The following is a 26,406-nucleotide window of genomic DNA, read 5'->3' on the forward strand; positions in this document are numbered from 1 at the left end:
TTCCCAAAATTGCCAAATTCAAAAATTTCACGTTTTCACGTTTAAAATTTGCACAAAATTTTGCAAAATTATATTTTTCACTTCTAAATTCTACATTTTTCAACTGATTCGACTCGTTCCAACTTTCAACTGTTCATCTTTTGCCTACCTATTCCACACCTTCCCACTTACCAAAAATTCCAAATTTACAATTTTGAAATTCACACCAAATGTTTCCCTTCTAATGTCTACAGTTTTCAACTTATTCAAGCTGTTCCAATTTTAAACATCATTCTGCAGCATTCCCCAAGTATTTATTCAGCTTCTTCGCCTTCACACGCAATTTCTCCAGAAATTGCAAATTCTAGTGTTTATTTTGATACTTTGTTTCCCTGTTATAAATTAATAAAAATTGATTCATCACCACTGAAATTTTGAAATTACAATGACATCACCCGCATAATAAAACAATGAATACCCTCTCCCCTCTAATTTTGAAGCACCGGACACTGCATTCCCTGTTTGCTGATGAATAATTGATGATGCAGCGATAAACAAACTGTGTTTTGTGCTTGTGGGAGGTGGGAACATTGTTTTCTCAGACCAGAAGTAGCACTTTCTTATGACAAGTGTATTGCATGTGTGTGTGCAGATTGTGCGAGAGGATCGCATCATGGAGCAGATCGTGTTTCCCGTCCATCCCATCTGTGAATTCCTAACAGAGGAATCCAAGATACGTGTGTTCAATACGACGGAACAGGATGAGCAGGGCTCCAAGGTGACACACTTCTTCGAGCAGACAGCCTTTCTGCATGGAGAGATGGAGTGGCAAAAGAAGCTACGGAGTGAGTCTGAGGGGCTGTCAGTGACATTATTCAGGATTACGTCTCACACACTAATGACGTTTTTTTACTTAAAATTTCTTTCAGAGATAGTTTTGAAATGCTCTCACACTCACTACCTTAAACGGATTGACTACTGACACATTTTCTCATTCACTACCAAACCATTTTACTAAAACACTCTCCAACACTCTTAGATGCATAAGTGGGTCAAAAATGACCCGGTGAGTTTTTTTTTTTTAAATATCTTTGTAATTAAAAACTGTTATCATTTCATGTTCCAGGAATTCCTCAAAAAACATGTTTTTGACATCATGCTATTGACATTTTTAACTTATCTATTACATATTTTGAGAAATTGTAGTTTTTGTATTACTACCCCAAGTTTCCATAAGTGGGTCAAAAATGACCCACATGCATGTCAGGGAACAGAGACAGGGCTACCAAGTGCAGCACGATCCTTTATTGGCAAAGGGGAAATGGGGACGTAGAACGCTGGACCTGCGGTCTGGCTGGCGTGGCTGAGCAGCAGAGCACAGCGCGTAGTCGTAGTCGGAGGCAGGCAGGCAGGTGGTCGAAGGCCGAGCAAGTAGTCAGGACAGGCGGCGATCAGAACCGTGGTCGAAGGGCGAGCAAGTAGTCAGGACAGGCGGCGATCAGAAGCGTGGTCGAAGGGCGAGCAAGTAGTCAGGGCAGGCGGCGATCAGAAGCGTGGTCACGGAAGCAGTTGGCTACAAAGATCGGTCCGGGGAAAAAAAGGCAGCAGTGTCACGGGCAGGGTAATCAGACGAACTGACAACCACTGGCAGAACACAGAGAGGTTAAATAGGGAACCTAACGAGCTGTAGCAGGTGCTGGCAATTCCATGAGTAGGGCTTGGCTGGAAGTCAGGTGACGCGGGAACGTGACAATGCATTTTCTATGGAATCCAATGGGAACCTTTGATCCTCATCAACTGTGGCTGTCAGGAGTAAATTTACTGTGGACCACACACTCTACATGAGAAGTGTCACTCCTCACGAAGATATTTTACATAGCAGGAGCTGATACATGTAAGTATTATCTCATATAATATTGTTTGTGTCTTTCATGACTGTTATTATTTATGAACAAATTAGCATACTTTATAACTAGGTAACACTGGCTTGCTAACTAAGATAGCTTACATTATTATGGATTGTGTTTGCGTGAGTGCGTGTGCGCACATGCACGTGCACTCGCCATTCATGATTGCGTCTGTGTGCGCGCACGTGCACATGTGCTTGCTATTCATGATTGTTGTGTGAAAGAGTATGTTATCTTCAAGAAATTATATTCCTAGCTTACACTTCATAGCTAACTATGTTTGCTAACTTTACTCTAGTGTGTATTCGTGTGTGTGTGCGCGCGCGTGTGTATATGTGTGTGTGTATTTAGCTACTCAATATGTTGAGAACATTACTCCTATATTTCCTCAGCCTCTATCATGGCTGCTAGATACACAGCTGAAGTGGCCCTACAGATGCTGGATGATGATGATAATGGAGAGGCAGTAATGGGGTTGGACTCCGAGTCTGACATTTCAGCTGATGAGGACCCAGACTACTGTCCATATGGCAGTGGCAGTGGTCCACCAGGAAATCCAGCTGAACAGGATCAATCTGACACAGAAGATTCTTCTTATCTCTCCTCTGAAGAAGAAAGTGTCCAAATTATATCAAACAGAATGAGTCGGAAGGGCTCTTACTGGAGCGAGTTACCACCTACACAGGGCAGAACACAGAGCCACAATACCCTCAGAAGTCGGCCGGGGCCTGCACAGGGGTTTAGCACCACTGTCTCGCCAAGAGATGCATGGGAGCTCTTTATCACTGATGATATAATACAAGAGGTGATGAAGTGCACAAACCTGGAAGGACGGAGACTTGCAACAGCTAGAAGAAAAAATTGGAAAAATATCAGCAAAAAGTAATTCATGGCCTTCATAGGATTGACCCTGCTTGCAGGAAGTGAGAAGAACTAGGATGTTTCAGTCCGTGAGCTATTTGGAAGTCCTCTACATAATCCCATGTACAAGGCCACGATGTCGATTGGGAGATTTGAAGACATTCGCCGTACCTTGCACTTTGATGATAAAAGGACCAGAGCCTTCCGGCTGGAAACAGACCACATGGCAGCCTTTCGTTATGTATGGGACCTGTTTCTGGTCAATTGCCGACAGCGATTCATCCCCAGTGATTGTGTTACTGTGGACGAACAGCTTGTGCCTTACAGGGGTAGGTGCAAGTTCCGACAGTACATTCCAAGCAAGCCTGCAAAGTACGGCCTAAAAATCTTTTCGGTTTGGGATGCACGCATCCCCTATGCAATAGATGGCATAGTTTACACGGGGAGACAACCAGGAGAAGAAGTTCAGAAGAATCTGGGTGAAACCATTGTCAAGCAGTTGTGTAGTCAATTTAGACACACAGGTCGAAACATAACAATGGACAACTTCTTCACCAGTGTGCCTCTTGCACAGCATCTATTGGATAAGGATCTCACCATTGTGGGGACTCTACGCCAGAACAAGCCAGATATTCCTCCTCTGATGAAGCCTTCCATGTCCAGGGAGGTTCACAGCACAGAGTTTGGATTCAATGGCAATCCTACCATGGTCAGCTATGTCAGGAAGAAAGGAAAAGCTGTTGTGCTCCTGAGCACGATGCACCACAACAAAGTAGTGGATGAAACTAGCGCGAAGAAAAAAACAGAAGTGATCACATTTTACAATAAGACAAAAGGAGGTGTCGACACCACTGACCAGATGGTTGACACATACACCTGCAAGCGCCAAACACAGAGGTTGCCCATGGTGCTGTGGTATAATATGATGGACATCGCCACCCTGAATGCCTACACCTTTTTCACAGCTCAACACCCAGAATTCAAGAGTGGCATCACCAATGCACGACGGCTCTTTCTCAAAGAGCTGTCAAAGGAGCTTGTCACACCACACACGAGGAGTCGGCTGGAACGCTGCCCCCAGCTACAAACCCCGATTATAGAAGCAATGGAAAGGTGTGGGGTGACAAAACCCACAACCCAGGCACAGGAAAGTAGCAGCCTGGGCCAACCAAAGAGGAAGAGGTGTCAGATCTGTCCAAGCAAAAAAGACAGCAAGGTCAGCAATAGGTGAGGGAAATGCAATGTACCTGTGTGCAATGATCACAGGCAGAAGATGGTAGTTTGCCTGAACTGCAGGCAGTGCTGAAAAAATTAGGCAAAACACACATACACGCGCAGTTCACAGTTTTTCTATTGTTGTTCCATGTAATTTTTCTTTTTCAAAAATGTTAAAAAGTGAAAAATAAAGATATTTCAAACATTAAATCATTATTGTGTAAATAATGTAAATATAATACTTAATGTCATTAAGTATTATATTTATGTTTATTCTTAAGCAAAATGGCATAAAACACATTCATTCTAATATGGGTCATTTTTGACCCACTTATGGAAAGAGTGTAGGTTCAGTCACTCATGCATCTAATGTTTTCACATGTACTAATGAACGCTCTCATGCCCAACAGAAAAATTATTCATTCACATATACTATTGGAATGCTCTCTTATGCACTTCCGAGAAATGATTCACTCATACGCGACTGGAAAAGTATTCACCTACTACGACTACGACTGTGTTTAGGCGAATGATTTTCCAGTCACGTGTGAGTGAATAATTTATTCGGTTCGGAAGATGAAGAAATGATTGTTCATCTTCCGAACAGTTTATCCTCAAGAGGGTTGTGGGTGTGCTAGAGCCTATCCCACCTGTACGGGGCAGGGTACACCTGCAACTGGTCGCCAGCCAATCTCAGGGCACACAGAAAACAGCCATTCACACTCGCAGTCACACCTACTGACAATATGGAGTTGTCAATTGGCCTACCATGCATGCTTCTGGAATGTGGGACAGTCCAACAAAGATCTATACTAATATGCTATGTCCCGTGGAATTTAGGCCCCATCAGTTTTGCTCACTGCACAGAACATTGTATTATGCCATTGCCTTATCAAATCTGCTTTAGATAGTGTGTAACTTCACTGTAAATTATTTGATGTTTTATACATTCAATGACACCTCAAAGTAATAAGTAAACACCAGTGATAGAATAATAACCCGAGAGCAGGGGTCTCAAACTCAATTTACCTGGGGGCCGCTGGAGGCAGAGTCTGGGTGAGGCTGGGCCGCATCAGGAGTTCCACGAGAAAAGCACTGATAAAACATTCCAATGTACTCAAATATCTTTATTTTTAACACAAAATAATTAATTAAATAAATAAATTAAAAAATGAATAAAAAAATAAATAAATCAGTAATAAAATAATAATGATCGTACAGCAGATACAGACGAGTGAAGAAACCACATATTGACTGACTGACTGGCTGACTAGAAAAGCGCTAATAAAACATTCCAATGTTCACAAATATCTTTATTTTTAACACAAATAATGAATTATCCATACATCCATCCATTTTGTATACCGCTTGTCCCCACGTGGGTCGCGGGCGTGCTGCAGCCTATCCCAGCAGTCATCGGGCAGTAGGCAGGGGACACCCTGAACCGGTTGCCAGCCGATCGCAGGGCACACAGAGACGAACAACCATCTGCACTCGCAGTCACACCTAGGGGCAATTTGGAGTGCTCAATTGACCTACTAAGCTTGCTTTTGGGATGTGGGAGGAAACCGGAGTGACCGGAGAAAACCCACGCGGACACGGGGAGAACATGCAAACTCCACTCAGGGAGGGTCGGAGGTGAAATCAAACCGGCACTCTCCTAACTCTGAGGCGGACGTGCTAACCAGCGCGTCACCGAGCCGCCAAATATTGAATTAAATAAATAAATTTAAAAATGAATAAAAAATCAATCAATCAGGAATAAATTAATAAAATAATCATAATGATCATACAGCAGATATACACGACTGAAGAAACCCCATATTGACTAACTGGCCGACCGACCGACTGACTGAGAGAAAACAAATTATTTTATTCAGTTTCAAATGTCTGTATTAACAGTTCTTTAACCTTTAACTTTCTGAACATGAATGGAACATTGTACAGGAACTGTTCTGAACATGGCTTCTCTTGCCTACTTCTTGCTGCTAAAGACCTGGCAGCGCTTCTTCTAACATAGCCGAGCCACATTTGGCTTGACGGAGGAAGCAGTGGAGACCCTCAGTAGGGCTTGAAGATGCTCATTAGTCAGTCTAGACCTGTACTTGGACTTATTGAAGTTCAAGGTGGAGAAGAGCATACAAGTATGTACTCCGAAAAAGGTACATGGTACGCTTGAACATTCGGGAAATTTCAGGGAAGGTGGGGGTCAACTCTTTCAAAAATTGCCCAAGCTTGTCTTCTTCTCCACTCACTTCCCTGAACTTGGCTTTGAGTGCAGAGTTGCACTGCAGGTCAATGAGCTCCATTTGAAGCACAGGAGGGGCATCTTGCACATGAAAGGAGAATGGGTCCCGCAAAAATTTGAAATGTGGCTTTGTGCGTCTTGAAGTCTGCAAATCTGTGATCAAATTCCTCCTGTAGCTTCAAAATGGCCTCAACATATTTCTCACGAGTGCCTTGCATGCTGGGAAATGGCAAAGGTTTCTCTGAGAGAGCCAGGCTTTCCATAACACAAGTTTTGTGCAGAATACTCTCACGTTGTCATAGGCAGCATTGACAAGTTTACCCTGGCCTTGTAGATTTTTGTTCAGTACATTAAGCTCATGTGTGATATCAACAAGAAATGCCATGAGCCATTTGGGATCACTTAGCACGGATCACCCCGTCCTTCTCCATGAAGTCTTTTACTTCTGCTCTCAACTCAAAATATCTCTTTAATACGTTTGCCCTGCTGAGCCAACGTACTTCAGTGAAGTAGAGCACATCCCCATATTCTGACACAATTTCCTCTAAAAAAGCACGGAACCTTCTGTGCTTTAAGCCCCTGGATCGGATTTGGATTTCACAACGACAGACATCACATTGTCAAACTTCAGGCATCTGCTGCAAAGGGCCTGCTGATGGATAATGCATTGCAGAGCTTTGGCCTCCTCCACACCCACCTCTTCCAGTTTTTTTTATCAAGTGCTACCAGTCCATTCTTCCTCCCTGTCATTAATGGAGCTCCATCGGTTGTTATTCCAACAAAGCTCTTCCATGGCAAACCGGCATTCTCAATGGCATCACACAGCGGGTAAAATATTTCCTTAGCGGTGGTCTGGCCATGCATTGTGTTAGGCTACGGATTTTAGTTATTGATCTGACTCCAAATTATGATCAACACTTAACACATGAATCGTTACGTCCTAATCCACACACTGGTACACCTAACAATTTTGCGAGTTCGTTCTGTCAAAGAGAAGACCAATAAATCAATTAGGCCGAATTTACCAATTGTTTAATCCTGACAAAGCAAACTAATACAGGCGCCTGGGTCCCCCGGGTCCCTCACATTAAGATTCGTGTGTTCTTGTGACCATCAAGAGACAACACGTTCTTCCGGGTTGCCCAGTTTTAAAGAAACACAATATGAATATTCAAGCATGCAAAATATTGTGTGGTGATTGGTCAATGGTCGATGGTCGTCTCCTCCTCGTTTGGGTTTTTCCCCTGCTCAGCACAGGTGTCTGGACCACAAAGACGAGTTGTTCCTCACCGGCCTTGAGATATCCTCCCTGTCTGGACATCCTGTTCCACAATACTTTGTAGAGAACAAATTCATTGTAGCCTGCACATTCCTTTCCACTTATTAATCACCACACGAGCACACTAGAAATTATATTGATATGATTATATATGTCTAATGCAGCCTTAATCAAATATGTTTGCAAACTGCCGAAAGTACATTTCCCTTTATTCCCTCTCATGACCTCATTTATGAGGTCATCACCAGTTTCTCTAGCAAGCAGCGACCAGCACACTGTCGGTCCTTTCTTCCCCCCCGCGGCTCATGTTGAATCACCAGGGTATATTGGCCCTTCGGTGACAACGGGCCAACGGTTTTCTCGATCAACCGAACAGTGAGTGATCTAACACATGGAATACAGCAACAACCGCATAAAATCATTATTGCAGTAAAAATAGCCACAGCAACAAGGACAGACATGATGAGGCCTTTCCAGCTTCCGAACGTTTTCATCCAATCAGACCAAATATCGGTGCGTACACCTGAATGATCTTTCATCTTTTTATTCAGTGTCCTTAGTCCTTCCAACGCCCGGGTCAGTCGCCCCACTGGTGCCATGTTGTTGGGGATGAAAGTACAACATGCATCACCAAACATTCCGCACACACCATGTTCCTTAGCCAATAGCATGTCCAACGCAATTCTATTTTGGAACGACATCAATGACGTCGTAGCCAATTGTTCATGGACCGCTGCAAATGATTCAGCTGTATAATTACCCAATCGTTGGACATTGTAATGAACGTAATTAATACGGTCAACATTTTTATTGGGGGTGATCCATAGGAAAATGCTTTCGAATCCCGAAAACACTTGATTAACGAGTTTATACTTATCTGGCCTGGCACACCCCGGGGCACTCCTATAGCGTCAATATATGTTGGATCGTTGTCGCTCAACCATGGGGGAAAACGAGACGTTTTGGCTCGCTTCAGGAGCCCCGCCAGTGGGGACTCCATGTTCCAATTGAGATTCACAACCAGATGTCACTGGTCTTCCTCTGCTCCTTCCATCACTGCTAGTTGAATTCTGGCATGTCCTGTTAAAGCTTAAAAACAAGTGAATTTGGAAAAAACTATATATCACAATTACAAATTGAAAATTGAAACCTACTCACCCATTTCTATTTTACACCTACTCACCCATTTCTATTTTACACCTCCCCCTTTTGACACATTCATCCAATGTGTCATTACGTATCAAAAGGAACCTGCAAAGCATCCCCTCTCATCACCACACCCATTGTAGTCAGGCCCGCGGAACCTCTAGCTCCCATCTGGGCCCCGGGACCGTCATTCCAAGTCCTTAAAACTTGACTGTCCACCACACACTCGGCAATACAAACAAAAATCATCGCACTCCTGTCAGTGAGCTTATAGCCCTGCTGGCAGCGGACATTTGTACACACAAAAACAGACATCAAATATCAAAATAAAAACAGTGATAAAATGAATCCTGGCGCCTGCGGATCATGTCCTGAAAACCATGTCATCAACAAGTTCATCATAAAAACCAAAAGGGCAAGGGTTAACATATTCTTGTAAATTCAACACAAATTTTCCACGAACGCAATCGACAACCTGCAAGAACGAAAACAAGTGACGCAAGCAGTGCGCAATCCGCTCCTTGGCTGGTGGCTGTTGCTGCAAAAAATAAAAATCAAGTCACACAGAAAAACAAAGCAGAGCGTGCTCTTGTCGCAAGCAAGCTCAAACGTCAAACATTTGGTCACTGTCCACCTAGTCCGTCACCCCGTCGGGTGAGCTCAAAGTCGTCACACGTCAAATCGTCCAGAGTCTTGATGTTCGATACTAGTTCTGTCTTGTCTGACCATATTACTGAAATGGGCCTTCTCCATCGCACTGTTTTGTTGTCGATGGTGCCCTTGAGTAATCCTAAACCCATATTTAATCCAAAATTAGTCCTGATCAATCGTGCTTTTTCAAATCTGTAGTATCTTTATATTTTTCAGGTGAGAGGAATGTTATCCTCTGCTGTGATCACATCACCCCAACTTTGAATCATGTTGACCATTCACAATACACAAACACCACACCACAATCACAGACTTGACATTCATACACCATTACAAACAAACTGTCATTCCACAACACACACATAAAAACATACAATATTAAATTGTAAAAAGAATCCTCCCTACACAAAATTTTCTCCTCAATTAAAATTTCCCTTTTTTATTTTAAATCCAAAATTAATATCTAATTGTCTGGTCTCCTGTCCTCTCATTGTTTGCCAATATGCATAATGCTGGAACATGATTTAACTCCTCATTTAGTTTGCTCACATCTCACACTTAGACTATTTGACACTTTGTGTTGAGCTGTAACTTCAATATTTCCACCTTCCCATATTTCTTCCACTAAACAGTTCCATTTTGCTTTCAGTTTAAATTCATCCCTCCAAATAACTACCTCTGGCAAAGAACCAACAATTTATAGGGCACTCCCTTTTACTGTTACTTTGTTCCTTCATTCATCTCCTCACAAGCATAACTGACCCTCCTACCAAAAATGTTTAAAAACAATATACACAGCTTCCTCCTGCCACTTACGCTATCACCTTGAAGATTATCGTTCTCATTTTTGTTGATGCCAATTCTTAAAATTAAAAAGAAATGCTTACTCTTGATAATGGAGTCACGCTATATCACAAATTTTGAAAACCTTCTTCCACGTTCCCCCTTTGTACCTATCAAAACCAATTAGAAATATTTTTGCGGTCATGATCATCATTGTTCACTTCATTCCACTTTTAACACATTCCAAATATTCATGCCAAATATTCTAAATATTTACGTTTTTTGAAAAATTTACAAATTTTAAGCCAATATTTCACCATTCATTCTTCATGGCACATTCAATATTTCTCATTTTCTTCCACATAATTCCTCCAATTCACCTTCTTTCACTTTCCAATTCACTTTCTTTCACTTTCCAATTCACTTTCTTTCACTTTCTAGATTAAAATTTCACATTTTCACTTTCAACATTGCGGTAAAATTTTGCAAAATTTCCTTTTTCCCTTCTAATTTCTAATTAATTTTTTTTCACTGACTCAATTCAACACGCTCCAAATCTAAACATAATCTTGTAGCATTCCCCGAATTTTTATTCAGCCTCTTCGCCTTCACACGCAATTTCTACAAAAATTACAAATTCTAATTATTATTGTTAATCCTCCGTGACCCTCGTAAGGACAAGCCGCACCAGTAATGGATGGATGGATGGATGGATTGTTAATCCTAACCCCAAATGCCTATGATAAATTGCCATTTAAATCAATTGTCGCAAGGGTCATGTCACTGTATTTGTTATTTAAAACCCTACTGTATCCATATCTATGTATTTTGTTTTTTATCCCCATTTCAGTGTCAATAAGCAGCCTTATTATTCCCTCTTTTATCAAAACTCCTCAGATATGACCGCCCCAGCACCCAAACACACTTCCATCCCTTTTGTCCCACACTCCACCAACTTTGTAATGCTTCAGCAGTCTTTAACAATGTGTCCAGTTTGACTTCATGTGACTCATGCAAGTCTTTAGCAGCCTCTCCTCTTAGATTCTCATGATGATGATTCAGGGCTGGATCGTCCGCCACTCTCAAATGCGTCCATCTTGTCTTTGTTCTTTCAGTCCATTTTCTTTTTGATCTGCAACTGTGTTTATTCCACCAACTGTATGGTTCTTGTCCTGTGAAGAGCTGTGCTTGCCCCCTTCAAGCATGATAGTAGTTCCTGTTGTTCTCCCAAAGGTCAAAGGTGTCTCATGACCAGGGACAGTCCTCTGTTGATTTTGAGACAGCCAGTGGAGTAAGAGGACTCAGTTCAGGAATCGTGCCACGCGCTAGGGAAGAACACACTGGGACACAAATTTAACAAAACTATCTTCGTGTTATCAGTCTTCCTGTGTAGTATTTGTTCCTTACACCCCAAATCTTCCTATTAACATTTTGTCTCCTATCAGTTGCGCACACTCATCATCTTACTATCAAGCCGCCCTTATCAAATGCTTTTTTCTTCTGAGCAATCCATCCACCCTACGCATTAACACGGCTAAAATCCTCGTTCCAGTGTTTATCATCAAATAAAATTCAGAAATCCTTTGTAATAAACTGTAATGTAATTTAACAATCTACCAACATGGTTGTATATGCGGTGAATGTTATTGTTCAAGCTATAGGTCATACAGCGCCTGTGTTCCAACTATGACACTCCTCCTTGATTTACCATCTCATAAGTTATTGTTGTCAGCAGCGCTAAATGATAGTGCTTGAAAGTGAATGTCTTATCGCCCAATTTAAAACGCATGCCACATTTGAGCTAGTATTTATTCATTTATTTATTTGCCATCCTCATGTTAGCTGGCATGTCAAAATTAAAATGTAATTTTGCTTTTAATTTTAAATCTTTCAAAACTGCTATATCCTTACTGCACCGAAATAAACTGTTAAATATATCTTTAAAACAACCAAAAACAATCTATGCTCCTGCACAGACTCTTACAAGTGGCACCCAAATGCCAAATTACAAATCAAACCTCCTCCTTCACTCTCACATTTTTTGATAAAACAGTCTACTTATCTAGACACTGTCATCACCTACTAAATTAATGGCCTGCAAATACAATGTTGTTGCTGTGGTCCCTCAAAACATTTGACTAGAATTTGGATAATTATTAACCCCCATCAATTGAGCAATTATCTCCTCACTATTTACGAGTTAGCCGCCCTCTCTTCTCTCACTCCCTCTTTCTATCTGTCTTGGGCCGAATGTGTAGCGTCCTGCCATAAATCACTGCTGCCACGGCCCAACTCTTTTCCTAAGACCCACAAGTACACCCCTCTCTCGCCTATTTGCAAATGTTAAACATTAGTGCCAGTGATGTTTCAGTTTCAATCATGCACGTTCGCTGTTGGTCATGCACCCTTTGCTCATCAACATTTGATCTCCCCTCATCTTGCCTCAGTTCTCCTCAACATTGACCTCTCCCGGGGGGACCCAGCCCCGCCTTTGCGGACTCCTCGGGACAGCGCCCCTGGACGAGGGGGGGGGGTCAACGTATCAATGTTGACGTCACAATCTGGCCAAGCCCGCGCGTCCCGCTGGCCCCCACCCTCGCTGGTATAGCGCCATTCCACGCCTTGGAGCCCACCGGGCCCCCTCCTTTCTTGAACATTTTCTGATCCATGCCGTCTTCCTCCTCACACGCCCGCACCCACACAGGGTGTGCACATAAACGCACACACACCGAGCGCGCACACAACCGCGCGTACACACACACGCATCCGCACGCACGCACGCCAATACACAAAGTACGCACACAGAGCTCAGATGAACGACAACAGACTGACACAAACTTTTACAGATATTACGCACATACACAGAACACACAGACAAAGGGATTCGAATCCATCTCTCATGTAGCTCACGATTTGCGCTTCCACATCAGCATACATTCCTCTCATTACGCACACACTCCCCCCAATTTGGTTGCACATTTTGGATATTTTAGTGGTCTGGGCTCTCACAGGAGGAACTGTTATCACCGGATACTTTTTGAGGAGGCCTCACTTCTCCTCGGGGATCTCAAAAACACCCCAGCTATTTGAATACGGTCGTCACCGCACCCTTGTCCGCCACGACGAAGCAAAACAGAGGAGCCCGCCCTCCCACCACGGAATTTAACTGTTTCTAAAAAGAAAACAGAGGAGCCTGCCCTCCCACTACGGAATTTAACTGTTTCTAAAAAGGAAACAGAGGAGCCCTGCCCTCCCACTGCGGAATTTAACTGTTTTTAATTGTCTTAACTTCTTGCACACCTTATTTGATCTGAACGACAGTCTCCTCTTAAATTTCCTCTTTCAATTTGCAGAATTTCGACATATAGTAACAGGTATTCTGCTTACCTCATCGGTGATGAGCTCAGGGTTGAGGAGACGTCGTACCAGCTCAACGTTGTGCGCTTATTCTTATTCCCAAACGGTACGCCGACCGGGAGACAGCTGTCCCAGACTAACTGTCCGGTGACTTGGATACAGACCACGAGTTAGTCAATTACCCTTCTCTTGACATCACGTACGGGGTCACCAAGAAATTGTTAGGCTACGGATTTTAGTTATTGATCTGACAAATTATGATCAACACTTAACACATGAATCGTTACGTCCTAATCCACACACTGGTACACCTAACAATTTTGCGAGTTCGTTCTGTCAAAGAGAAGACCAATAAATCAATTAGGCCGAATTTACCAATTGTTTAATCCTGACAAAGCAAACTAATACAGGCGCCTGGGTCCCCCGGGTCCCTCACACTAAGATTCGTGTGTTCTTGTGACCATCAAGAGACAACACATTCTTCCGGGTTGCCCAGTTTTAAAGAAACACAATATGAATATTCAAGCATGCAAAATATTGTGTGGTGATTGGTCGATGGTCGATGGTCGTCTCCTCCTCGTTTGGGTTTTTCCCCTGCTCAGCACAGGTGTCTGGACCACAAAGACGAGTTGTTCCTCACCGGCCTTGAGATATCCTCCCTGTCTGGACATCCTGTTCCACAATACTTTGTAGAGAACAAATTCATTGTAGCCTGCACATTCCTTTCCACTTATTAATCACCACACGAGCACACTAGAAATTATATTGATATGATTATATATGTCTAATGCAGCCTTAATCAAATATGTTTGCAAACTGCCGAAAGTACATTTCCCTTTAATTGGAATTACTGTGAGCAACTCGTCGATCACTTCAAAATTGTCATCAACATACGTATATTGCGAGCTGGGCAGTGTCTGTGATGTATGTGGTCTCATCAAGAGCCATTGAATATACACTGAAGCATTTTGCTTTCTCACACAGTTGATCAAGAATGTCACTTGACAGGTCAGAAATGCGCTCTGCCACGGTATTGGCAGAAAGGCCTTTTTTTTCTGGACAGAATATGTGCAGCCTGTAATACGCACTTTTTGACAAATTCACCTGTCCGATGTCCTGCCCTCCAAAGCCATATGCCTCACTGTGATTGGTTCATTCAGCTCCGCACACAGGTGTCATTCATATCAATCTTGTGGGCAGCACTAACTAGGGCCTAGAGCAGGGGTCACCAACTCCGGTCCTCAAGGGCGCCAATCGAGCCTGTTTTAGGTGCAGCCCTACAACAACACACCTGATTCAAATAATCAGGATCGCTATCAGCCTTAATAGAGCTTGCTGATGAGCTGATCATTTGAATCAGGTGTGTTGTTGTAGGGCTGCACCTAAAACAGGCTGGATTGGCGCCCTTGAGGACCGGAGTTGGTGACCCCTGGCCTAGAGAGTCAGAGTCAGTTGATTTCCCATTTGTGGAAGACCACATTGGAAAAGAGTTTGGGAGAGGTAAAAAAAAACACTTGACAATAGAACAATAGACAACCAATAAGCAGATAAATAGGCAATCAATAAATAGATACAATGGATAGAATAAAAAAGTACTATTTGCCTCCATGGATAGGTTGACGGGTTTATAAGAAAAGTACATATCACAAAATGCATACTAGTAAAGTGCAAGGTGCCCACCACTGGAGCATAATAAAATTAAAAAAGTAAAATAAAAAAGAATAATTAATTAATTGTGCAGCTTTAGTTTGTCCAGCCTGTGCACAGCACTAGGGAAAAAACTGTCTGCATGCCTAGAGGAAGAGCATTTTATTGCACGATACCGCCTGCCTGACGGGAGAAGAACAAAAATAGCAGAGGCAGGTTGAGTGGGGTAACTTATAATATCTGAGGCACAGGACACAGACCTGGACCTGTAAATGATTTCAGGATCTGGAAGATCAATACCAGTGGTCTTACGGGCAAGACGGACAATTCTTCTCATACATTTCTGATTGCGTTCAGTCAAATTTCCAAACCACACTGTAAGTGCGGAGATGAGAACAGTACCGATAACACAATAATTATCTGGCAGTTAGAAGTTAATTCCTTAAATTTACGCAGAAAAAAAAAGCCGTTGAAGAGATTTTTTAACAATGATGCTGGTGTTAAGATGCCAGATCACTGGTGATAGTGACACCAAGAAATTTAAAATTACTCACCATCTTGACCTATTCACTATTAATAGTGAAAGGGAGATGGGACACCTTTTTCCTACGAAAGTCAAACACAATTTCCTTTGTTTTTGAGGCATTTAAAATTAAATTATTGTTCTCACTCCACTTGATTACGTTCTGTACCTCTACCCTAGTATGGACAGTTGCTCAAATATAGGCAATAGATAACAGATAAAGCATATGACATGCATTGGTACATGTCTGGCCACATGTTGCAAATATGAGCTGCCCCTGGGGTAAAACCTATAGGGGATCAAATCTACAAATTGGCGTTCAATGTATGTCTATGTATGTCCGTGATTCATCTTATGCAGTTTTGGTTTTAAAATAAAAGACATTGGTTGTGATACATGAAATTGATGAAAATCAATTTTAGTGAAACCAAAAAGGCAGACATTTTGAAAGTAAGAGCACACGGTTGAGTGAGCGTGTGGGAAACTGTTCCTAGTGCAGATCAAAGTTCTGCAGTGATACTTCTGAGTAAAAAATAGAATAGAATAGAATGCCATTTATTGTCATTTTACAACTTAGTTGTACAACGAAATTCGGAGAGCTGCTCCCTTCCTACTGCAAACATTACAAAATTTAAAAAAGTATAAAAGGAAGTCTGAGAATAAAAGTGAAAGATCTTATTTACAGTATGTTCAATGTGGGTATATGTATTAACATGAATGAGGTTTGTACAGAAAGTAAATAATACCGTAATTTTCGGACTATAAGTCGCGTTTTTTTTCATAGGGGGGGCGACTTATACTGAGGAGCGACTTATATGTGAATTTTTTCAAAAATTTTCAAAAAAAAAAAAAAAAAAGAAAAAGTGAAACCGCGATAAACGAACCGCGATGTAGCAAGGGATTACTGTAATTTGAATTTCAAGTGACGTAAGCAGTGCGGCGCGGCGTGGCGCGGTGGTTTTTACAAAAAGGACAAAGATTGATCACGGGATGACGAAGATGATGAAGGGCCCCACGTACGACCGGCATCATTAGCGGCTTTGTTTGTAAGTGACACGGAGGACGAAGAGTTTGAAGGATTTAATGATTTGGAGTAACACAGAAGGTTTGAAAAACTATTATGTCTTTTACGCACGCCCGGTCCTACTCTACGGAGCTCTCTTTAACCTCTGTGGATGGAAGTCTGGGGCCGGCGCTCGGCCGGGTGGCTGTCCGGGGACGGTGGATGGGGCTCGGACATGGCTTTTACGCACACCCGGTCCTACTCTACGGAGCTCTCTTTCACCTCCATGGATGGAAGTCGGGGGCCGGTGCTCGGCCGGGTGGCTGTCCGGGGACGGTGGATGCGGCTCGGACATTGCTTTTACGCACGCCCGGTCCTATTCTATGGAGCTCTCTTCCACCTCCGTGGCTGGAAGTGCCACCTCCGGGGATGGAAGTCCACGCCGCCACACGCCTGGAAGTCCACGCCAGTGCTTGGGTCCTTGTACTTTGTTAACGCTACAATATAGTTATATACTAGATCTGTGGAATAACGACGAGGCTGACGTCAGGGCGCACGCGCGGCGTTGTTGACAAAGGACGAGGAATTTGATCGATGGATTTAATGATTTGGAGTGACAGATGGTTTGATAATATTATTGCTTATATAATAGTTATTTGATATATAATTTATATATCGTTATATGGGCCTGTGGAATATTTTGAAGTGCAAGCGCCGTCAGCGGCGCGCACCCATTGTTGACATAAAGGACGATCGATGGATTTAATGAATTGGAGTGACACAGATGGTTTTATAAACGTGTTATTTATGTAATAGTTATTTGAATAACTCTGAATGTTACGTCAGGCCCGTTCTCAGCTCTTCGTTTGTGTTTATGTCACGTTAGCTTACCTATCGTTTAGCCTGTTGTTGCTCGTTCATGTCTGTTCTTGGTGTTGGATTTTGTCGAATAAATGTCCCCCAAAATGCGACTTATACTCCGGAGCGACTTATATATGTTTTTTTCACGTTATTGTGCATTTTATGGCTAATGCGATCTATATTCCGAGCGACTTTTAGTCCGAAAAATACGGTAAATAGTTATTGCACGTAGTTTTTAAAGGAGTATCGATGTTGTATTATAGCTGGTGTTGTTTTCTCTCACAGTTCAGAGCGGTGATGGCTCTTGGGAAGAAACTGTTTTTCAGTCTGGTAGTCCTTGTTCGAATGCCTCTGTAGCGCCTCCCAGAAGGCAAAAAAAAATATGAATGTGGATTAATTAGGGGGTTAAAATTGAGTTGTTGCAGGCCAGGCCAGGCCAAACAAGGCCTGTGATGGCCATTTTGGGACTTCTGGGAGATGGAAATGTCACTTTAATCTTATTGCAATAAAGTACTGTTGTGTTTAAATGACTCGGTAATACATTGAAATGCTCTTATATCAGTGGTGTAGTAGAAAATACTTGGGTGTACTTTTAATTTTCACTTTTTTAATAAGTCCAGAAAAAAGATGGCTGATTCTTAAGGAAAGGATTAGGGCCAGTGAAGAAAAAACAAAAAACGTTGACAGGATTTTTACTTTTTTTCTCAGAATTCTGACTTTAATCTTGGAATTTTGACTTTAAAGGGAGGATATAATGGTTTATTTTTTACTAACTGACTTGCATTTCCTCTGAAGTCCACGTATAGGATACAACCTCCACCGCCTATCCGAAAAGGAGGAGCTTTAAACGGCCACACTCAGCTGAAGCATTTAACACACAATATGATACAACACAGAGTTAAATCTGCAGACAAATCGGCCAGCGTAGTTTAATTTAAGGCAAGAACATAAAAATACGTCTTTAATCGTGTCTTGAATGCTTCTGCTGAGTCCAGAATAATTCAAGATTCAAAGCGTTTATTGTCATATGTACAATGAAAGCACTTTCTTCGTACAATGAAAGTCTTTCGCTGTTCGTTAGGATGGCAGTGAAAAAGATAGAATTGAAGAATAAATCATGAAATGAAATAGAATAAACAAAGTAAAATAAAATAGGGGCAGTAATCTGCAAAAATCCACAGAATACAAAAAATATAAAAATACAACTATTTACATTTATACAGGTGAGGAGTGTGCAATAGTGCGTTGCAGTGCAAAATTGCATTATTTTACTGTACTTACCTGATCCATGGTTATTACCGTTTTTTCCATGTATAATTCGCAAAATTTAACTAATTTATTGTCCTAAAATCCGGGGTGCGCATTATACATGGGTACAATTTTTTTTTTATTTTTTTTTTTTTAAATTTTTTATTTTATTTTTTTTTTTGAAGAAGAAGAAAATCATGGTACAACAATTTTTGAAGAAAATCTTGTCACGGATGGAGTGTGGAAAGGAAGAGGGCGACCAAGTGCAGCTTGAACCAGGGTTCATTGGAGGAACTCAAAACACAGACTTGGTAAACTAACATAACTCTCTAACAAAACCAACAACAGGACTGACCGACAAAGACGTGGAACAAAAAGACAGGGGGACATTACCAAAGACAGGAACAGAAACCTGTGTTATTTTTTAATCTCCATCGCGGACTGGACGTCATACGGAGGCAGTATCACTGCGCATGCGCACTATGGATCCGATGCGAATAGTCCTCTTCTCTTCTTGACTGACAATGAATGTGATAGTTTAATACATACAATCAGCAAATAACAAAATACGTATTACAGGTAATATTTTATTTCACAACACTTTGCCTTGTTCCTTTCGTCTCTGCTGTTCACTTCAAACACGCTCCATACGAACGCAATGCTCTCGTATCAGACGCTTGCTCGATCACCTGCTCGTTTGCTGTCACAATGTACCCTACACAAATCCGAAACATTTGTTGCAGCTCCGAGTCACGACGAGGGGCAAGTTTTGGTTTCCAATAATAAAACATAAATAAATATTCCTCTTCAACTTCTCTCCCATACTTTTTCACATGTCCGCACGTCACTTTCCTCTCTTTTCATTTTAACCTAACTGATCGCGGTGGTGCCTTTACGGGCAGTCGGAGAAATCAACGCCAACAAAAAAAATACATCCAGCCTAGTTAAGACCATACCAAAGACTATAAAAATGGGACCCATTGCCTCCTTGCTTGGCACTCAGCATTAAGGGTTGGAATTGGGGGGTTAGATCACCAAATGATTCCCGAGCGCGGCGCCGCTGCTGCTCACTGCTCCCCTCTCCCCCAGGGGATGGATCAAAATCACACGGGGATGGGTCAAATGCAGAGGACAAATTTCACCACACCCAGATGCGTGTGTGACGATCATTGGGACTTAAAAAAAAAAAAAAAAAAAAAAAGTCAAAATTTGGGTGCGTATTATACATGGCTACAGGCTTTTTTCCAGTATTGACATGCAATTTGTAGGGTGCGTATTATACATGGGGGCGCATTATACATGGAAAAAAACTGTACTTTTTATTTGTGACTAACAAACACAAGGATGCGACATTTTGCTTTAAATATGCTGATTGCTTAAGTATTTATGAAGTATTACCTGTATACAGTATATTGACAGTTGAATACAAAAATAAATGACAACTATTATACGGACTGCTAAGAAAGATTATTACCATAGATTACTAAAAGACAACAGAAACAATGTACGAGCCATGTGGGGTATCCTCAACTCCATAATTAAAAATCAAAATACTACACAAAGTATTTACCCCTCTTATTTTACTGAGAATGAAGAAGCACTTGACAATATGAATGAAATTGCTAGCAAGTTTAATGAGTACTTTGTGGACATTGGTCAAAAATTAGCTGGAGAACTCACAAGTACTAAAAGGAAAACAAACTATGCTTCTTTTAGATATAAATGAGTTATCAACATTGTTTCAAAATGTAAGTCAAAAAAAGTTCTATCCATTGTGATGAAATTGATATGACAACTGTGAAATGGGTTTTTGAGGGGATTGCCATGCCTTTAACATACATTTTCAAGTTATCAATTATGTCTGGCAAATGGGCGGCACGGTATCGCACTGGTTAGCACGTCCGCCTAATAGTTCAGAAGGTGCGGGTTTGATTCCACCTCTCGTTTGCATGTTCTCCCTGTGCCTGCGTGGATTTTCTCGAGGCACTCCGGGTTTCTTCCCGCATCCCAAAAACATGATTGGTAGGCCAATTGATTGACTCCCATAGGTGTGAGTGCGAGTGCGGCTGGTTATACGTCTCTGTGTGCCCTGCGATTGATTGGCAACCACTTCAGGGTGTTCCCCGCCTACTGCCCGATGACTGCTGGGATAGAGTCCAGCACACCCGCAACCCCCGTGGGGAGAAGCGTTACAGAAAATGGAGGGATGGATGGTGTCTGGCAAATTTCATCTTCAACAGAAAAGAGCAAAAGTAACTCCTCTTTACAAAAACTCTGATCTGCACCTATTTATAAACTATTGTGACATCTCCCTTCTCCCGCAGTTTTCAAATATACTAGAAAATTTTTTTTGATGCCATACTTGAGTCATTTACACAAAAATATAACATATGAACAGATTGCGACCATGATTATAGGAAAAATCTATCAACTTCAATGGTAATAATTGAAGAAATAACTAATTCTATTGACAGTAACAAACATACTGCCTGAATATTCATTGATATTCTTTTCTAGTTTTTTTTTTTTTTTTACTCCACTCGGATTCACTCACTCGTCGTCTCGTGAAACCACGTGTCGGGTTTTGGTTGAGATGCAGTCACATTTCCCATTACCTATCCGTGGTCTAATCTGGTGACGGGGTTTGAGTTTTTCCTTGCTTTTTACGTTTTTTACTCCACTTTTGGGAGTTTACTTTTTTGAAAGTCGCGGGCCGTCAATCCCTGCCATTTCGACCACGTCACTGTTCGGCTCTCGATCGTCGATCATTGGACACGTAAGTATGGCTGTGGATCAAGAGGTTTGTACGGCTTCGTGCACCAACTGCACCCTTCTCTTAGAGAGGTTGTCCCTGCTAGAGGGACGTGTCCGCCAGCTAGAGCAGAATAGTGTGATAACTGTAGTTGTGGCGGACACAGATGCGGGCTGTAGTCAGCCCGTTAGCCCAGTTAGCATTAGCCCCAAGCGGCTTGCTAACTGCGATGAGCCAGTTAAACCGCACAGTCGTACTAAGTCATCTCGGTCTACTGGCTCTCGCATCTTGGTCATAGGTGACTCCATCACCCGAAACATCACGCTTACAAATCCAGCCACGGTAATGTGTATCCCTGGAGTCAGAGCACCCGACATAGAAGCTAATCTTAGGGAGCTGGCTCGCAATAGGTCTAGTCAACAGCTAGGTCCAACGACACTAGCTACTCGGATATAGTGATACACGTTGGCTCCAATGATGTTAGGATGAGGCAATCAGAGATCACAAAGAAAAACATAGCGAGGACTTGTGATCTCGCCAGAAAGATGAGTTGGCATTGAGTATTTTTCTCTGATACCCTGCCTGCGAGAGGCACTGATGAGAGGTTCAGTAGATTAGCCTCCCTTAATTGATGGATGGCTGGTTTCTGTAAGAAGCAGGGACTGTATTTTATAGATAACTGGTCCTCCTTCTGGGGCCGCCCCGACCTGCTGAGGAAGGACGGCCTTCATCCTAACCGTGAAGGCGCCTTTACTCTTTCAAGGAATAGAGATTTCTGTTTGAACCATTCATGACAGGTCACTTTAGAGCAGGCCGGGTCACAGGTGACTCGGCCACCTGTTAGGATGGGTTTGGAGTCTGTTAAGTTAAAGTTAACTAGCGCTAGGCTAGATTCCCAGCATGCACATAGCTTCTTGTGTAGACTAGAGCGTCACAGTTTGAATAGTGCTAGAGTATACATTGACACACTTTCTACTGAGATAGTAGACAAATCCAATCACTCCACCCTGACCGGTCTCATTGATGGAACGGTGCCTGTTCCAGATAATATTACATTTTTGCCGAATATTAACTATCAAATTCCTATGGTTGTATCTACCCGCCGCGCTAATTTATAGATAACTACGCCTAGACAACACAATCTTACTCATATTCCGTTTAAAAATCCTCCAATAGATACGAACCCTGATCTACCGATTAGACTCAAACTCGGTTTTATGAATATTAGATCACTTCATTCGAAAGCAGTACTCGTTAATGACCTCATCACAGAACATAATCTAAATATGTTTGGTCTTTGCGAGACCTGGTTAAAACCTAATGAACTGCTGCCGCTTAATGAGGCCTCGCCTCCAAATTTTGTGAGCTCGCATGTGGCGCGGCCTCGAAAAAAGGGTGGGGGTGTCGCCCTCATCTCTAATTCCGATCTTAGATTTAGGCCTCGTTCGATTAACGTATTTAAAACATTTGAAGTTCTCACTGCCCGATCCACCGCTATACCGTCATTTTATCTTGCTGTTATTTACCGTCCACCCGGCCGGGGCTTACTCTGGCTTCCTGGATGAATTTTCAGAATTCGTGGCTGATCTAGTGACAAATGCGGATAATATAATAATTATGGGCGATTTCAATATCCACATGAATTTACCGTCAGAGCCACTTACTTCGGCATTTCAGACTTTAACTGATACGTTTGGTTTTACGCAAGCCATACAGGCAGCAACGCATAAGAATGGAAATACCTTAGATCTGGTATTATCCCGAGTACTGGCAACCTCAAATATAACAGTACTGCCATACACTACTGTTATGTCTGATCATTACTTAATAAAATTTGAAATTTTAGTTCTTTGTCAAAGCTAAGAGCGCAATCAGAATTACAGCAGCCGTAATATTAACTCCGTAGCTGCGACTGCGCTATCCGAGTTACTGCCGCCGGCAACTTTCATATTTCCCGCATATATCGGCTCTATTGATAATCTTACAAATGAATTCAATGCGACATTATTAAATGCCATCAACTCTGTCGCGCCACTACGTCGGAAAACCCGCCGTAGGATGCCTACTCTGTGGTTCACAGATGAAACACGTACGCTTAAGCAATTATGTAGAAAGCATGAGCGTAAATGGCGTTTAACCAAACTTGAGGTTTTCCATCAGGCATGGCGTGACAGCCTCCTGAAATATAAAGATGCGCTTATTTTAGCAAAAACTAATTATTTCTCGCAAGTTATTAATCTCAATAAAACCAATCCTAAATACTTATTTGATACAGTGGCAAAGCTAACACTACGCCAGCCGACCTCCGATAGCTCCTTCCACTCAGCTGACGAGTTCATGAAATATTTCGCTCGAAAGATTGAATCCATTAGGGATGAGATCAAGATGACCATTCCAAACGCTCAGTCGAGACCGCCGATTACCGGCGCAGACGATCATGCAATAAACCTCTCAAATTTTAACAGCCTGTCCCTTGAAAGGCTTACACAATTGGTTAGTGCGGCTAAACAAACAACATGTTTACTCGACCCGCTTCCAGCCAAACTATTTAAAGAATTATTTCAAATTTTAGGACCGTCCGTCTTAAATAGAATTAATCTGTCTCCTCTGGTATAGTGCCAACAGCCTTTAAAACCGCTATCATTAAACCGCTTCTTAAGCGACCAAATCTCGACCCGGACTGTGTCAGTAATTATCGGCCAGTTTCAAATCTCCCATTCATAGCAAAACTTCTTGAAAAAGTAGTAGCGCAGCAGCTTATTGATTACATGGTCGCCAATAATCGATATGAATGTTTTCAGTCTGGTTTTAGAGCTAATCATTCCACCGAGACAGCACTTGCTAAAGTGACTAATGAGCTCCTCATAGCTATGGATTCAAACACTTCATCGTTATTGTTATTACTCGATCTTAGTGCTGCCTTCGACACTGTAGTCTTTTAGAGCGCCTTAAAAGCTGTGCTGGTATTTCAGGTTCAGCACTAGGCTGGTTCTATTCCTATCTATCAGACAGGACGCACCGAGTGGTCCATGGCAATGCAACCTCTGAGCTCTATAATGTTACGTGTGGTGTCCCGCAGGGATCGGTACTATGACCAATTCTATTTAATATTTATATGATTCCGCTTAGGGACATAATACGTAAATACAATATTAGTTTTCAATGTTACGCGGATGACACTCAATTATACTGTAAATGCCGTTATCGATGACAGATCCGCGGGACTGTTGTAATCTTGAGGCGTGCCTTGCGGAGATTAAGCAATGGATGTCTCTCAATTTCCTTCGTCTTAACCCAGATAAAACTGAGATGTTGATAATTGGTCCAGCTCGTTATCACCACTTATTTAAGGAAACCACTATAACTATGGATAACCGAATATAAGACGATGTTTTTTGCATTGAAATAAGACTGAAAAAGTGGGGGTCGTCTTATATTCGGGCCCTAGACATTCACAACGCTAGAGGGCGCCAGATACCTTCAAAGTGAATGCTGAACTTGACTCCCCAGGCCAAAGAGAACCCGTCACGAAGAAGAAAAATAAAATAAATACTAAAAATAGCGGAAGCACGAAGAAAAATAGAATAAATAAATATAGCGGTAGCACGAAGAAGAAAACTAAAAAATAGCGGTAAGAAAGAAAAGACAAGAAAATAAAAGAAGAGATAACAGAAAATGGAGAATCGTAGCGACAATCTGGAGAAAAGTGCGTCGAATATCGGCCAGGTTAACCGGCAGCTGAGGAGAAGTTATGACACAAACTTCAAGATGATAGTGATAAATGAGGCAGAGTCTTCAAACAATTGCCAAGCGGCTGTGAAATATGGTGTCACAGAGTGCAATGTACGGAGATGGAGAGCTAAAAAAGATCGCCTAAAAAATCCTCACAGTCAGAGAAAAGCTTTCCGTGGTCCTCAGAGCGGCCGCTTTCAAGAGTTCGACAGGAGGGTGCGCGAGAAACGAAAGGACGGGATGCCCATCAGCAGAGCTGTCATTCAGCTCAAGGCCATGGAAATAGCCAAAGAGCGAAACATACCATACAAAAAATGTTGCATATCAAATGCCCTGGACGGCAGTGAGGATGATGTGCTATGGGAGGAGCCAGCGGAGCCAGAGGATGGGAGTGAGGACAGTGACACTGAGCACAGCGAGGCAGAGGATGTTTGTGTGGAGTAATGTTCTGACATGACAGATCTCAGCTACTCTCAAGTTTAAACCAGTTTGCATTATTTTATTGCAATGTTTTTTCTTATTCAGATTGTCATTCGTTTCAGATACACTGTAAATATTTTCTGTTTAAAAATTAAATTAGGTGTTCAAAAAAATTTTTTATATATATATTTTTTTTAAAAAGGGGGTCATCTTATAATCGGGGCCGTCTTATATTCGGGCCAATACGGTAACTAGAATTGCGTTTTTTCACCTTCGTGATATTGCTAAGATTCGTCCAATCCTCTCGACCAGTGATGCGGAAACTATTATACATGCGTTTATTACGTCGCACCTGGACTACTGTAACGCATTATTCTCTGGTCTTCCTAAGTCCAGTATCAAAAGTCTACAGTTAGTACAAACCGGATTCGGTTGAAGTTGGGAAATTATGTAAAATGTAAATAAAAACAAAATACAATGATATGAAAATCCTTTTCAACCTATATTCAATTGAATACACTACAAAGACAACATATTTAATTTTCAAACTCATAAACTATTTTTCAAATAGTAATTAACTTAGAATTTCCTGGCTGCAACACGCAGTAGAAGTTGGGAAAGTGCATGTTTACCACTTCGTTACATCACCTTTCCTTTTAATAACACTCAAACGTTTTGAAAGAGAGGAGGACTAATTCTCTTAGCTTCTCATGTGGAATTCTTTCCCATTCTTGCTTGATGAACCGCTTCAGTTGTTCAACAGTCCGGGGTCTTCCCTGTCGTATTTTACGCTT

The 26,406-nt window shown here is 41.9% G+C and overlaps 1 protein-coding gene and 1 long non-coding RNA gene across 7 annotated transcripts in view; one reads left to right on the forward strand and one right to left on the reverse strand.

Annotated features, from left to right (window-relative positions):
- The window catches only part of itpr3 (inositol 1,4,5-trisphosphate receptor, type 3), a 312,780-nt gene that overhangs the window by 218,997 nt on the left and 67,377 nt on the right, over positions 1-26,406 (forward strand). For all 5 annotated transcript variants that reach the window (XM_037245884.1, XM_037245880.1, XM_037245881.1 and 2 more), the window contains one exon: positions 632-824. In XM_037245884.1, the coding sequence (XP_037101779.1) occupies positions 632-824 (193 nt within the window). The remainder of the gene's footprint in view (positions 1-631; positions 825-26,406) is intronic.
- Positions 213-19,436, reverse strand: LOC119119514. 2 transcript variants are annotated; one of them, XR_005097308.1, is made up of 3 exons: positions 19,423-19,436; positions 17,929-17,930; positions 213-361 (listed from the first exon to the last, which is right to left on the reverse strand). It is a non-coding gene; the product is annotated as an uncharacterized LOC119119514 (long non-coding RNA). The 2 variants fall into 2 exon arrangements; XR_005097307.1 differs by lacking the exons at positions 17,929-17,930; positions 19,423-19,436 and adding an exon at positions 12,121-12,131.

This window comes from Syngnathus acus, chromosome 2 (genome assembly GCF_901709675.1).
Source record: "Syngnathus acus chromosome 2, fSynAcu1.2, whole genome shotgun sequence".
Lineage (NCBI taxonomy): Eukaryota > Metazoa > Chordata > Actinopteri > Syngnathiformes > Syngnathidae > Syngnathus > Syngnathus acus.